The following is a 15,603-nucleotide window of genomic DNA, read 5'->3' on the forward strand; positions in this document are numbered from 1 at the left end:
ACTACACACCTGGGGAGCACCTGAGGCTTTCTGACAATGGGATGCTTCGCCAAGTCTTGTGCAGACCCCCTTGGTGCATTTAGGGAACAGCCTGGGGACCACAGACACTCAGGTCAGAAGCGCCCCCTCCCCCAGGCTTCTTTTACCAGAGGACACGCACACCCAACAGCATCCCTGACAGAGGTCCCACCAGCACCTTCTAAATGCCTTCATGACATGGAGCCGCCCGGCTCTCAGCACTCAGGGGACTTGGTCTGTCCCCTGGCACTGAGAGTATCCGCCGTCGTGTCAGGGCTCAGTGGCAGGAGGTGGTGTTCCTGCAGCTTGTCAGGACAGGGACTGTGGACAGGGTCTCACTGGGTTTTTGACGACACGAAGCCTCTGAAAGGAGGCAGCTGGGTCTGCAGAAGCAGTAACTGTGGATTTATTGGATACTTTGTCATTCGTGGTTCTGTGTCTTCCGGGTGTCGGGGGCTGGGAACCAGCCCAGCCAGAGCCTCCTCAGGAGCTGGGGGACCCAGGCCCCGGGGCTTTCCTCCTCACTCGCCACCTCAGAGGCCTCTAGAAAGTACAAACAGGCATGCCTGTGGGTCCGTTGCTGGGAGGACCTTTCCCCAGAGCCAGGGCGCCCTCTGATGCTGGGGGGGACAGGCTCAGGAAAGGCTGGCCGTTCCCCCAGCCCGAGGGGAGTGGCTCCAAGTTCCCGGCTACCAGGAAGGAAGCAGGAGGCAGGGGAGACATTAGGGGGGATGCGGCATCTGGACACCTGGGCTTCTTCCCTCCCCTCCCCACCCAGGGCAGGAGGTCTGAGAGGAGTGATCTGTGACCTCTGCAGGGTCGCTGCGATCAGGGAGGGAGGCAGTCCTGCATCAGGGTGGGGCCTGCCATCTTACCAGAAGGGTATATTGCGATCTCCTTACGGACCTTTTTATTTTCCTGGGAAGAAAGAAAGGACACAGTGGTGGGATGAGACAGGTTCTACCCTACACAAATGGGGAAACTAAGGCCTCACTTCACAGGGAGTCAGGAGAGGCAGGGTTCAGACCCGCTCCGCTCACACCAGGAGTGCGGCCTCTCAGCTCCCCACGGCTCTTTGCGCCACTGGGACGGCGGTTCGGCCCAGTGGTCTTCGGGGTGCCCCATCCCCCCAGTACTGCCCTCTCCCTCACGGCCCCCACCCTGCCGGGCTCTGGGGCTTCTCAGTGGGGCCCACGCTGGGGCTGTTCCTTACCTCCCAGTCTGGGATCCCTGCCACCTCTTCCTCCTCAGCCGTCTCCCTCCTGGCGGGAATGGAGCTGGCTGCTTCCGCCTCTGGGGCCCTCCCCTCCCCCTCACGCTGAGCCAAGATGTCAGGATCCTCCTTCGCAGCATCACTCAGTCCTCCAGTTGCCTCGGGGGTCGTGGCCTGCAGGGAGGGTCAGGAGGGTAGAGGTGGGCAGAAAGGCCCTCAGAATGCCTCCTCCCTCCCCGTTCTCTACACCCGGAGCGTGTGTACTTCTTTGCCTTTCCAAGGAAGTCCTTCCCTGCTCAGTGAGTGGTGAGTTTCCTGGGGGGCGGCGGGGGGGGTGCCACTGCCCCTGGGATTCCCCTGCCACGAGCTGGGGTGTCTCTGCGCCTCATGGAGCTCTGACAGGAGCCAGCCTCACTTACCTCGGAGGCTTGCTTCTTCCCACTCCTGACTCTGCGTCTCTACAGAAGCAAACAGAAGTGACTCACAGCTGCGAGGGGCTGGGAGTCCTTCCCTGCCTGGCCCATCCTCTCACTGAACCTACCAAGGACGCCCAGGACAGCCACCCCATTCCAGGGGAAGAGGGGTCCCCAGCCCTTACCTGAGTGGTCACAGGGTAGCACTTATCCATCAGCCCCCACACTGGCCTTAAGGTCTCCCCTACGGGCTGCGTGACAAGGAGGGAGAGGGGGGAGGCAAGGCTGAGGTGACGTCTAAGGGCCACCTCAGCTACACACTAATCCACTGTCGATGTCCACATGCACAGACACCTAAAAACTACCACAAAAATATGATATAATAATGGGAATGAAAAATCCAATCCAAGTGTAGAAGGTAAAGTTGGAAAAAAAAATTTTTTTTTTCCCCCAGAAAGAACAGAGAGGAGATCAGGAGCTCCCACAGCTAAATCACAGATCTTTCTGAGAGAGGGAACAGAGACCACAGACCGAGGTGGCAGGGGAGAGATACCAAATGAATACACCCCTTTTTTATCAAGACAATTTCCCAAAGGGGAGGGACAGGAGTTTCCAGAAGAGAAGGAATCACCAAGTACCTAGGACAAGGGATGATGGAGACCCACCCCCAGAGCCTTCCATCAATACATTTGAGAGCACTGAGGACAAGGAACCCCCAGACTTCCAGAAATACAAAGAAAAAAAGTCTGTTTCAGGAATTCAACTTTCATCAGACTTTCCTTTGAAAGTCGTTGAAGCCAGGAGACAATGAGGATCTTCAAACCCTATGAGAAAAATACTTCTAGTCTAGAATTCTGTGTCTATCCAAACTCTTGGTCGAATATGAATTAAGACTGTTACAGATATGTGAGATCTAAAGACGCCCCCCTCGGGAAGCAGGGGTTCTCCTAGAGGTTGGGTCCCACCCAAATGAAGGAGTGATGTGGGCTCCCCAACATGGGAGAAGTGGAGTGCTCCCCAGACCCATGAGAAAGAGAGGTCCCGGGACAGCTCAGCGGTGAACATCGTGAAGGGTGTCCTGTCCATATGGAAACAGGAGGAGGGAGGGCTCCATGAGCTATGGCTCCACGAAAACCATCATATTGATAAAGCACCTAATTTTTCTAAATGTATTGCAAGGAGACTGATTTTTTGGCAGACAGCTTGGATAAGTTGTAGGTAGAAAACTAAAAAAGAGGCAAGACCAAAATCACACACGAAGAGCGGCCACGGTATACTATTCCTGGCTCCGCTAGGAATATTATTTTTCATAGTTTAAAAATGTAAACCCTCAATATCGGTCTAATAAAAATTCTGATATACACCCACTGGCATGGCTAAAAACCAATGGCAAGTGCTGGGGAGGATGTGGGACAACGGGAATCTCGCATTCGGGGCTGGTGTGAGCGCAGAACGGCAGCAACCGCTCTGGAAAAGTCCCGGTTTTCTTGCGGGACTAAACGCACACTTAACCACACGCCCCACTCCCGGGGCCAGGTGTTTACCGAAGCGGAAGGAGAACCGATGTCGACACAAAACTTGTAGACAAATATTTAGTGCGGTTTTATTTGTCACTGTCCCAAACTAGAAACACCCAAATAGCTCAAGTGGTTTGTGGACAAACTCTGATCCATCCCCACGAAGGACGCCTGCTCCGCTGCAAGGCACAAACTACTGCTGCGCATGCGCCCAGACAGGCCTCAGGCGCACCCAGCGCAGCGAGGGACCAGAAGCGCAGCCACATCGGGGATGCCTCCACTTCCGGGACAATCTTGCCAAGGCAGCAGTATGGGAACGGAAAACTCTTCACTGGGTCGGGGCGGGGGCAGTGGGGAAGGACTGGCTGCCCGTGAGTACGGAGGGACTGTCAGAAGGGATGGAACTGTTCTGGTTTGGGTTGTGGTGCTGCTTACACAGCTGTGTATGCCTGTCAAAAAAGGGCCCACTGGGGCGCCTGGGTGGCCCAGTAGGTTAAGCCTCCAACTTTGGCTCGGGTCATGAGCTCACCGTTCGTGAGTTAGAGCACCGCACAGCTCAGAGCCCGGAGCCTGCTTTGTATTGTGTGTGTGTGTTTCTCTCTCTGCCCCTCCCCCACTTATGATCTGTCTCTCTCTCTCTCTCTCTCAAAATAAACATTTAAAAAATTAAAACAAAAGAAAAAGAAAAAAGACCCCACTGCCGTGGTGGGGGGCTTAAAAGCCAAAATGATATAAATACAGCAAAACAGCAATGTTACTTAAAGGATTTTAACAAGCGAAAATGTCATTACTCAAATTAAAAATTTTACAACCCCAAAACAAGGCTATAGCTGTCTACACTGGAAGGCTGGGGGAGGTGAAGTGCTGGAGGGGCAGTAAATGTGCAGTTGTTACGAGAGCTACATCCTCAGCTTCCACTGTAGGAATTCATTGGCTAATGTTTATTTTTATTTTTGAGAGAGAGAGAGAGAGAGAGAGAGAGAGCGAGTGGAGGAGGGGCAGAGAAAGAGGGACAGAGAGAATCCCAAGCAGGCTCTACACTGCCCTGACTTCGGGCTCCATCTCACAAATCACGAGATCACGGCCTGAGCCGAAATCAACAGTTGGAAGCTTAACCCTATGAGCCGCCAGGTGCTGTGACAAATTTTTAAATGGAAATTTGACCGGTTGCTTTAAGAATCAGCAACAACAAAGAAAGGAGGTGAAGTTGGATTCAGTGGTCTCCAAGGCACCTGCCAACATGGGCCTTCTTAGGGTCTCCCCACCTCTGAATGGTCACCCCCAGAAGGTGTAGCACATACTTCTCAGAGTTTCTGGGCCACCGATAACCTTGTTTCTATGGGATTCTCCTCTTCCCAACAGCGCTGTGCAGAAAAAGGAGGCCCCCAGAGATCAGGTATGTAGCTCTGTACTATCACTTGGGCAACCTGGATCTAGTCCCTCTGGGGGCCTGTTTCCCATCTGTGTAAAGTGTGAGCTGCTGGGTTGCCGTGAGGCTCAAATGACATAACAGATGGACAGCACGTAACCTAGCACATGGCCCTGGGTGAGCGTCCAGCATCCATTTGTGTTCTTCTGACACAGGGCTGGGGGCAGGGGCTTCGGCCATAGGTTCTCGGATCTGGGACATGGAGGAGAGTATGCAACCCCAGGCAGGTGTCCTGCCCGCCACCACCTCATCCACACGTGGGCGCTGAACCACATTCCACGGCTACTCACATGAATGGGGGATCATCTGTTCCTTTTGGATGGTGGAGGCCACTGCCACAGAGGCACGCGGTGACCAGCCAGCCAGCCCGTGGGGGGTGGGGGCCTCTGTTTTAACACTTTGCCAGGAACACAGCAAATTTCTGCAGAGCCCTCGCATGCACACACATACACACACACGGTCAGTCAACAATTGAGGTCAAGGAGCGTGACCCCTGTTCAGGCTACAGTGAGACTATCCCAGCCTCTAGGCCCCCGAGGTGCCTACCTGTGAGGATTCCCCAGCGATCTCATGGTCCGGGACTGGCTTCCCCACAGACTCCTGAAAATAGTAGTACACCACTCCTGAGGGCGGGTGGAGAAAGACCAGTTAAAACATTTAAAAGAGTGATGTAATCACTTTAAAATGTCCGTATTTACAATATACCAGAAACCATAGCGTTTTAAACTGAACTTATAATGAAAGATGGTAGGCAGCAACATGTATGCAGGATGTATGATTTCTCAAAAGGTATGCAAGCAAAAATTGGAAGATCACTGCTGTGATTGTATGGGTTTTGGTTCCTGGATTTTCTGGGGAGCGTGGAGGCATGGGTTTTAGAAGCAAACGTGGGTTCAAATCCTAGTTTAACTACGAAGGGCAGAAAGAAGGGAAGGGAAGAAAGGGGGAGAAGGGCAGCCTTGACTCTGAGCTGCACGGCCAGTCCCTGGGAGCTGGGCGGCCCTCGAGGGGCCCTTAGGAGCCCCGGTAGGCGGTCGGAGGTGGGGGTGGCCCTGAGGCGGGAACCAGCTTCCCAGCTCCTGCCCTCACGCACTCCCAGGCTCCTACCTGCAAGAACGAAGACCTGTACTATGTACAGGGACTTGTAGAGCCTGGAAGGAAAGCAGAGTTGAGTGTAAGGCTGGGGTGTTGTCTCATGCCCTCGCTGGTGGGTGGGCACCGGCTTTCCTCCCAACCCAGACCCCAGGACCACATCCACCAGAGCGTGTCCGACACTGTGGGTGAATAATAAATCCTTCAGCCGTAACAGGGCCCAGCCTGGGCTTTCTGCTGCCCCGCAGGCAGGGCTCAGTGCCTCTGCCAACTCTGACAGCCAGCCTTGGAGCCTGGAGCACACTCCCTTCTCCTTTCCTCTTGTACTTGTTCCACAGGTCCACCTTGCCTTCCCAGCCAGAGAGCAAGGACCCAGCGTTGGCTGGGCATTCATCGTTGCTCATTCAGCGCTGGGTCAGCTCTTCTCCCTGAAGTCCTCCAAAGCTCCCCCTACTCTGGACAGATCCCACAATCCAGATCAGAAATAGTATCCCCGTGACTCACCCTCCTCTTCTGGGACCCCTCCCTTGGGAGAAGCAGAGCATCTTGATGCTGCCAGGACACTGGCTCCCAGCGCGCGCACACACACACAAGCATACGCACACACACACACACACACACACACACACACACAGAGGCATGTCCCCCACGTGCCAAGACCAGGCCCTCCACCCCAACCCTGAGTTCCAGGGATACTGTAACAGTCAAGGAAAAGGGAAGAGAGAACCCGATTTTCCTTCCTCTTAGACCCGGGGGCGGGGGGGGGGGGGTCCCCCTTCCTGGTCATTGGAGGCCCTGGAACAGGGCCCGCTGAAACCTCACCTCTCTCTCTGGCAGAATAGTCCAAACACCATTTTCAGTCTAAGAAGAAAAGATGGTTAGCAGTCAATGCGTCACGCAGACCGGGGATCCCAGCGTTCCTTTACCTGGTGGCTTGTGGGGACTGCAGTGGGCCAGAGGCAGTGGGGGGAATGGCAAGGACATCTGCCCACAGGGCTCAGCCCGGGGATGGCCTGCAGGTCACAGCCGGAAGCCAAACTCAGGATGGAGTGGGCTAGCGATGAGAGCTTGGAAAACACTCAGGGATTCCTCCCAAGACCTCAGAGCCCCAAGCAAAAGCTAGTTTCAACACCCTCAGAGCTGGAAAGGCAGCTCCCAGAGAATCGGGATGGGAGAAGGGGGTTGGGAGAGGAGTAAGGAAAAAGGTATCGCTCTATTGAACATTTGGTTAAAAATGACCCCAGACGTAGGTGGCTAATTATTTCAGAAATGCTGCATAACGGAAACTACTCAAAAGTATTGGTAGCTTTTAATCACTATTATTTACTAGTATAATTTAGGAGTCCTGGGGATATCCCTGGCCTCTTCAAAATACCCTGACTGAAATCCCACCATCGGTGGCCGATTCCATACGAACCACCACCACTGTGAAGTCAAGGTCTCCACTGTGAGCTGGACCCAGTGTGGCCTGGAGCCTCTGCTTCCCAGGGAGCTCCCTACTCTCACCAGGGACTATTTCAGAATCTCCCTTTAAACCTCAACCCCCACTCTGCCTTCCCCACTTTCAGCAAAGAACACAGACACCCCCACATGGGCGTTCCCTCAACTCTCTGCCGCCTCTCTGCTCCCAGGCCATTTTATCCTCAGGAACGCGGCTGCCCTCCACTCTCTGGGCCCAGCCCCACTGTGTGCTCCACGCCATCCGGTCTTCTCACAGCCCGGGTGTTTGGGGTCCCCTCTCTCACTGGTATATTCAGCCTTTCCTTCTCTACTGGCTCCTAATCAGCATTTCACACATCACTCATGTGTTCCATTAAAAAAAGGCCTTCTCGAGGCGCCTGTGTGGCTCAGTCGGTTAAGCGTCCGACTTCAGCTCAGGTCGTGATCTCACAGTCCGTGAGTTCGAGCCCTGCGTCCAGCTCTGTGCTGACAGCTCAGAGCCTGGAGCCTGCTTCGGATTCTGTGTCTCATCCTCTCTCTGGCCCTCCCCTGCTCATGCTCTGTCTCTCTCTCTCTCTGTCTCAAAAATAAATAAAAACATTAAAAAAAGAATTTTTGAAAAAGGCCTTCTCCCTTGAACCAGATCCCTTCCCAGCTACCTTTGTAATGGCGCCCTATCCTTCATACCAGCCCTCGGGCCGTCTGCAGGGAGCATCTTCACTCCTCCCCCCGGTCCACGGCTGCTTCAGCGTGGTCCTGTCCCCGCAAACCTCCAAAACCTCTCTCGCCAAGGTCACCAACAGCGCTGAGCCACCAAAGCCAGTGGGCCTTTTCCAGGCGTGGCTGACTTCAGCTCTCCGCAGGTCACTACGGTGCCTCCCTTGTCCGGAGTCACCTTCTCTGAGAAAACTGCCGGCAACATGTTCGGCAGGAAGCTTTCTAGTCATTTCTAACTTGGCGTGAGCAAAGTTATCAGGCTTTCTCTGAGAGGCGGTTTGGGGGCAGAGAGGAGAGTAAATGAGTCCTGAGGGAGAGAAGAGGGAGAAGGAGAAGGCCAGGCAGGAAGGGCTGCGGGGACGGTGAGCTGAGAGTCGCAAAGACAACTTCCACCTGCTCCGGCGCGTTACTGAGGGCCGTCCTTCGAGCCGCCTTACCACAGCGGCCCACCTTGATGTCAGCGATTTGCAGAGTGCCCTTCGACCCTTTCGGTGTCCAGGCAGCCCACTCACCTCCCTCTGGCTCCAGGACCGAGCCCGTGAAGGGCACTGCAGCCCGGCTCAGTGTGGGGGGCTGGGGCGCGGCCCCTCCCTTTTGCAAGGAGAGTGGTGTCTGTGTGTGACATCACGTCCCAGGGGGCTTTATGACAGGACAGCCTCTCCACCTGTGGCCAGAACAGCTTGTCAGTTGCCTCAGGGCAGCTTTAAACCTCCTACAAAGGTCAGAGGTGGGACCTTTGGAGCTGTCTCTTCAGTTCCATTCAAGGCCACCACCGCTGCCTGAGCCCCTACGATGTGTCAAGTTACGTGCCGAGTCCTGTAGGGACTCAAAGACACAAAGGTGTGTAAGGCTCAGTCTTGTCACGTAACCCAAGAGGATGTTTTCTGCATCAAAAACAGGAACACAGCCTAACCATTTCTGACTGTCATCCATTCATCCATTCATTCAACCAGGGTCTGCTGAGCCTCCGTTTGGGGCCAGGAAAAACGTGGAGGGGATAGAAAGGCAAACAGGACATAGAGCCTGCCTTCGAGGAGCTTGACAACACCAAATAGACATATTCTGATTCAAGACAGTAACTTTTACCCTCCCCAAATTACTATGAATGTAACTAATGACAGAAGTATGGATGAGTAAAACTGAGGAATGCTTAGGGGCACGTGGGTGGCTCAGCCCGTTAAGCATCTGACTCTCGATTTCGGCTCAGGTCATGATCTCACAATTCATGAGATCGAGCCCCATGTGGGGCTCTGTGCTCACAGCACGGAGACTGCTTGGGATCCTGTCTCCCTCTTTCTCTCCCTCTCTCTGCCCCTCCCCCCCCATAATAAATAAAACGTTTAAAAAAGACCCTGAGGAATAGTTTCATATATACATGAAATATTTACCAAGATGACCACATTTGCAGCCATAAAACAAGCCTCACTAAATTTAAAAGATTAAAGTCATTTCTGGGGCGTGCCTGGCTGGCTCAGTCAGGAGAGCATCCAACTCCTGATCTCAGGGTTGTGAGTTCATGCTGCACATTGGGTGTGGGGCCTACTTAAAAAAAAAAAAAAAAAAAAAAAAAATGTATGTTCTTTGACCACAATGGAATTAAATTAGAAATCTGTAACAGAAAGATCCCTGGAAAATCTCCAAATATTTAGAAACTAAACACACGTTTAAATAACATATAAGTGAAATAAAAAATCTAAGAGAAAATTCAAATGTTTTTTGAACTGAATGAAAATGAAAAAAATATCAGAATGTGTGGAATGCAGTTAAAGTACTAGTTGAGAAAAACTCACAATACTAAAAATATCTATATTAGAAAATAACAGGGGCACCTGGGTGGCTCAGTCAGTTAAGTGCTGGACTCTCAGTTTCGGCTCAGGTCATGATCTCCTGGTTCATGAGTTCAAGCCCCGCATAGGGCTCTGTGCTGACAGCTCAGAGCCAACTTGGGATTCTCTCTCTCCCACTCTCTGTGCCCCTCTTCTGCTCTCTCGCTCTCTCTCTCTCTCAAAATAAATAAATAAAATTTTAAAAAAATTTAAAAAAGGAAATAACAAATATGGGGTGCCTGGGTGGCTCAGTTAAATGTCCAACTTCAGTTCAGGTCATGATCTCATGGTTTGTGAATTCAAACCCCACATAGGGCTCTGTGCTGACAGTACAGAGCCTGCTTGGGATTCTCTCTCCTTCTCTCTCTGCCCCTTCCATGCTCTATGTCTCTTAAAAATAAATAAACTTAAAAAAAAGAAAATAACAAATGTCTCAAATGAATTGCCTCAGTTTCTACTTTAAGAAACTGGAAAGGGAAGAGCAAATAAAGCCCAAAGTAAGCCCAAGAATTGAAATAAAAAAGATTAAAGTGAAAATAATTGAAACCGAAAACAGAAAAACAATAGGAAAAAATCAATAAAACCAAAAACTTGTTTTGTGAGAATAAAATGCATAATTCTATAGACAGACTAAACCAGGAAAAAAATAAGATATGAGTGATTAACATCAAGAATGATAAAGGTGACAATGAAGCAGATTCTATAGATACCAAAATGATAATAAGGGAATATTATGAACATGTCATGCCAATAAATTGGACAACATAGAGGAAATAGACAAAATCTTTAAAAGGCACTAAATACCTCATCTCAGACAAGAAGAAATACAAACACTGAATAATACATCTATTGAAGACATTGAGGGCAGCATTATCTGATATCAAACCCAGACAAACCCAGACAAGAAAACTACAGAACAACATCCCTCATAAACATAGGTGTAAATATTATTAACAAATTACAACTTGAAACCAACAACATATGAAAAGTATAATACATAATACCAAAGGAGTTTACCCTCAGGAATTCGAGGTTGGCTCAACCTTCAAAAAGCAATCAACATAATTCACCATAGTAACTAAATAAAAAAGAAAAATCATGTGATTATCTCAACAGGTGCATAAAAAACATTTGATAAAAATCAGCATCTGTTCCTGAAGAAAAACTTCCAGAAAACTAGGAGTAGTTGAGAATATCCTTGACTTGATGGAAGACATCTATGAAAAACTTAGTGCTAACAATACACTCAATGGAAAATACTGAATACTTTCCCCCTAAGTTCAGGAATGAGGCAAGGATGTCTGCCCTCATCATTTCTATACAATATTGTGCTGGAAGTTTTAGACAATGAACTCAATGAAAAAGGAGAAGTAATTGCCCCTTACACCATTTGTAAACCTACCCTACTCCTGAATGGTGCAATGATGTCAGTGAGAAAGCATACCATCAAACATCCCTTACCATGCCTAATCTAGTCCAATAACCAACCTAACGTCTGCAAATCTGATTTATTACCACTTGCCAGTTGTTTTTCCTGAAGTCAAACTGTATACTTTGAGTAACAGATTTCTAGAGTCAGAGCCGCATTACTGCAATGATTCATCCCTTTATATAACTTATAATACTGTTTGTGTCCATTTCATAAAAGAGCTGTAACATTTTCTCCATCAATTTCTGTAGCAAATTGCAAATGAGACCAAAGCCTTTCACTTGCAAATGTATAATGTTGCTTATTGATTAAACTAATGTTTTTCAAATTTGACAATCAGCGTTAGCCATTATAAAAGACGACCAATCCTTCCAATGAACTTCAAAGCTTAACATAAAAAGAAAGAAAACTGGAGAGACAGACAGAGATGTGAAAGGCGATCAGATTGGAAAAGAAGTAAAACTATCTTTATTTTACAGACAACATGATTGTGTATAAAGTCCTATGGGATCATACAAAAAACTGCTATAGTTTAGCAAGGTTGAAGGATACTAGATCAATATGTAAAAATAAATTATATTTGCAGTGAACATAAAACTGCTCTAAAAAATAAAGTGTATTTAAAAATCAATTATAGGGGCGCCTGGGTGGCACAGTCGGTTAAGCGTCCGACTTCAGCCAGGTCACGATCTCGCGGTCCGTGAGTTCGAGCCCCGCGTCGGGCTCTGGGCTGATGGCTCAGAGCCTGGAGCCTGTTTCCGATTCTGTGTCTCCCTCTCTCTCTGCTCCTCCCCCGTTCATGCTCTGTCTCTCTCTGTCCCAGAAATGAATAAACGTTGAAAAAAAAAATCAATTATATTTCTATATAATAGCAACAACTGGGAATTTAAATATTTTTAATTATACCATTTATAATACCATCAAAAATATGAAATTTATAGGGGAAAATGTGGCAAAAGATGTATGCAAGATCTGTACAGTAAACACCACAAGGCACTGATAAAAGAAGTTTAAAAAGACCTACATAAATGAAGAGATATACCACGGTCATGGATCAGAGGATTCAAGATTGTTAAGATGTCAATTCCACCCTCAAACTGATGTATAAATTCAGTGTAATTGTAATAAAAGTTCCAGAGAACTTTTTTTCGTTGTTAAAATCAATATGCTTTATCTAAGGTTCATAATGGAAATGTGAAGGGCCTAAAATAGCCAAACAATAAAAAAAAAAAAAAAGTTGTTTAGGAATCAAGACAATATGAAGTTGTTGATGTCAAGAGAGACAGGAGAGAATAGAATCCAGATAAATGTCCGTACACTGTCGATTGATTTTAGACAAAGGTGCAAAGGTAATTCACTGGAGGAAAGAGTCTTTTCAATAAAAATGGTCCTAGAGAAACTGGATATTCATAAGGAAAAAAGAGGATTTTGATTCATATCTCACACCATGTACAAAAAATAACTCAAAATTAATCATAGACCTAAATCTAAAACCTAAAACTATAAAATTTCTAGAGGAAAACATAGGAAAAAATCTTCGTGACTATGGATCAAGCAAAGATTTCTCAATATAACACCAAAATCATGATCCATAATAGAAAAAAACTGATATCCTGGACTTCATAAAAATCTAAATCTTCCCTTCTAAAGACACTATTAAGAGAATAGAAAGGTAAGCCGCAGACTCAGAGAACATATTTGCAAATTATATATCTAATAAAGAAATCTGTCTAGGATATATAAAGAACTCTCAAACTCAATAATAAGAAAACAAACAAGTGATTTTTAAAACGGGCAAAAGATTTAAATAGGTACTTCACCAAAGAAGATAGATAGATGGGAAATAAGCACATGAAAAGGCTCTCAACATCACCGGTCACTAGGAAAGAAAATGCAAATTAAACCATAATAAGATATCACTGCACACCTACTAAAGACTCTCTTAAATTAAAAAGACTGACCATACAAAACATTGATGAAAAGTGGAGTAACTGAAACTCTCAACCACTGCTGATAGGAATATAAAATGATGCAACCACTTTTTGGAGTTTGGGAGTTTCTTTAAAAATAAAAACACATGGGGCGCCTGGGTGGCTCAGTCAGTTAAGCGCCCGACTTCAGCTCAGGTCATGATCTCAGGTTTGTGAGTTCGAGCCCCACATCTGGCTCTGTGCTGACAGCTCGGAGCCTGGAGCCTGCTTCGGATTCTGTGTCTCCCTCTCTCTCTGCCCCTAACCCACTTTCATCCTGTCTCTGTCTCTCTCAAAAATAAATAAACATTAAAAAAAATAAATAAAAACACATGGGGCACCTGAGTGGCTCAGTCGGTTAAGCTCCCAGCTTTGGCTCAGGTCATGATCTCACAGTTTGTGAGTTCGAGCCCCATGTCTGGCTCTGTGCTGACAGAGCCTGGAGCCTGCTTTGGATTCTGTGTCTCTCTCTGCCCCTCCCCTGCTCGCTCCCTCTCTCTCTCAAAAATAAACATTAAAAAAAATTATAAAAAAACCAAGAACAAAAACATAGACCTACCACATTACCTAGCCATTCCCCTCTAGGTATTTACCCAAGAAAGAAAGCATATTCCGTACAAAGACATACACACAAATATTCATAAAAGCTTTATTTATAATAGCCCCAAAGTGGAAACAACCCAAATACCCATGAACAAATTGTGGCGGCACATCTGTATGACAGAATACACTCAGCAATAAAAGGAATGGGCTACTGATCCCCATAACAATAAGGACGAATCTCAAAATAATTTTGTTGAGTGAAAGAAGCCAAATAAAGACGAATACATACTGTATGATTCCATTTATATAAAATTTTGCAAAATGCAAGTAAGTTTTCACGACAGAAAAGCACATCAGTGGTTGCCTGGGGATGGAGGTAGGAATAGGAAGAGATGGGATGGAGGGACGGGCAGAGAGAGAAGGAGACACAGAATCTCCAGGCTCCCAGCTGTCAGTACAGAGCCCAATGTGGGGCTCAAACCGTAAGGTCATGACCTGAGCCAAAGTCAGATGCTTAAAGGACTGAGCCACCCAGGAGCCCTGGAGAATGTGACTCTTAATCTCAGGGTTGTGAGTTCAAGCCCCATGTTGGGTGTAGACACTGCTTAAAATCTAAAGAAAGAAAGAAAGAAAGAGAGAGAGAGAGAGAAAGAGAGAGGGAGGGAGGGAGGGAGGGAGGGAGGAAGGAAGGAAGGAAGGAAGAGAAAGAAAGAATGAGAGAGAAAGAAAGAAAGAAAAAGAAAGAAAGAGAGAGAGAAAGAAAAGCAAACATTAAGGCAGAGGGGGAAAACCCCAGAGTACCTAAAAAGAATAAAGAATCAGAATGCGTCAATTACCACACGCAATACAGAACGTCAGAGGAGAGTGGATGACGTTCTACAGAGTACTGAGAGAAAATGATTGATTGTGACCCAAGAATTCTATGCTGAGCCAAGCTGTCAGTGTCAGGACAACAGAAAGGTTCTCCGTGGCCACTGGGCCCAGACATCAGCCTGCCACCTGTGGACACTGCCTCTCTCCTGCCTCAAACCACAGAGGTAAAAGAGAGTAGACCTGAAAATAAATCTGTAATAGTACTGGAAAACAAAGAGCGGGGCCCTGTTAAACTAGAAGCTATAAGGAAGCCCTCAAGAATGGAAGGCAGGCAGAATGAGGTTGACAGAGGAAACCAAAGCACAGATTATAGGCAGGAGCATCACCGTGAAAGGTGGAAGGTCTCTGGGGGTCTCTGTTCATTAAAATGCTAGATCTCGGGAGCAGGACAGAACCCTATTAGGATAACTGCTCGGGGGATTCATGTGAAGCAGAAAGTTGATGGGCTTCCTCTCTCCTCACCTGTGGCAAAGACAAAAACATGGATTAACCACCAGGTGAGAGCAATGAATGTGAGAATTTTTTTTTAATGTTTATTTATTTATTTTTTTTTCAACGTTTATTTATTTTTGGGACAGAGAGAGACAGAGCATGAACGGGGGAGGGGCAGAGAGAGAGGGAGATAGAGGATCCAAAGCAGCCTCCTCGCTGTTAGCACGGAGCTCCATGTGGGGCTTGAACTCACAGACGCTGAGATCATGACCTGAACCGAAGGCTGACACTTAACCCACTGAGACACCCAGGTGCCCCAAATGTGAGAATTCTTGGCCAGAGAAGTGCTTTATGGCTGGTAACTAACACCCAGCAGGAATGGGGAGCCCCGGTGCCCCAAAGTCTAACCACAAGCATACCCTGATTAGCAGTGTGTTTTCATGACCCTACATAGACTAATAGCACTCCACAATAAATAAAAGCATTCAAAGAGAGTCTACCAAAGTATTTAAAAAGTATGTTTGGGGGCACTTGGGTGGCTCAGTCGGTTAAGCGTCAGACTTTGGCTCAGGTCATGATCTCACGGTTCACAAGTTCGAGCCTCGCATCAGGCTCTGTGCTAACAGCACGGAGCCTGGGGCCTGCTTCGGTTTCTGTGTCTCCTTCTCTCTCTCCCCCTCCTCCATGTACT

The 15,603-nt window shown here is 47.9% G+C and overlaps 1 protein-coding gene across 1 annotated transcript in view; it reads right to left on the reverse strand.

Moving 5' to 3' along the window:
• Positions 1-396: 396 nt before the first annotated feature.
• LOC121040242 (uncharacterized) overlaps positions 397-15,603 on the reverse strand; it is an 18,289-nt gene continuing 3,082 nt past the window's right edge. The window contains exons 2-10 of the mRNA XM_040490667.1: positions 8,352-8,503; positions 6,505-6,543; positions 5,698-5,741; positions 5,137-5,213; positions 1,830-1,895; positions 1,651-1,689; positions 1,232-1,405; positions 894-936; positions 397-561 (exon numbers count right to left, since the gene is read on the reverse strand). Of these exons, the coding sequence (XP_040346601.1) occupies positions 440-561; positions 894-936; positions 1,232-1,405; positions 1,651-1,689; positions 1,830-1,895; positions 5,137-5,213; positions 5,698-5,741; positions 6,505-6,543; positions 8,352-8,464 (717 nt within the window). The 5' untranslated portion in view covers positions 8,465-8,503 and the 3' untranslated portion in view covers positions 397-439. The remainder of the gene's footprint in view (positions 562-893; positions 937-1,231; positions 1,406-1,650; positions 1,690-1,829; positions 1,896-5,136; positions 5,214-5,697; positions 5,742-6,504; positions 6,544-8,351; positions 8,504-15,603) is intronic.

The sequence above is a fragment of the Herpailurus yagouaroundi genome, unplaced genomic scaffold (genome assembly GCF_014898765.1).
Source record: "Herpailurus yagouaroundi ecotype Mexico unplaced genomic scaffold, PumYag 182, whole genome shotgun sequence".
NCBI classification, from domain to species: Eukaryota; Metazoa; Chordata; class Mammalia; order Carnivora; family Felidae; genus Herpailurus; species Herpailurus yagouaroundi.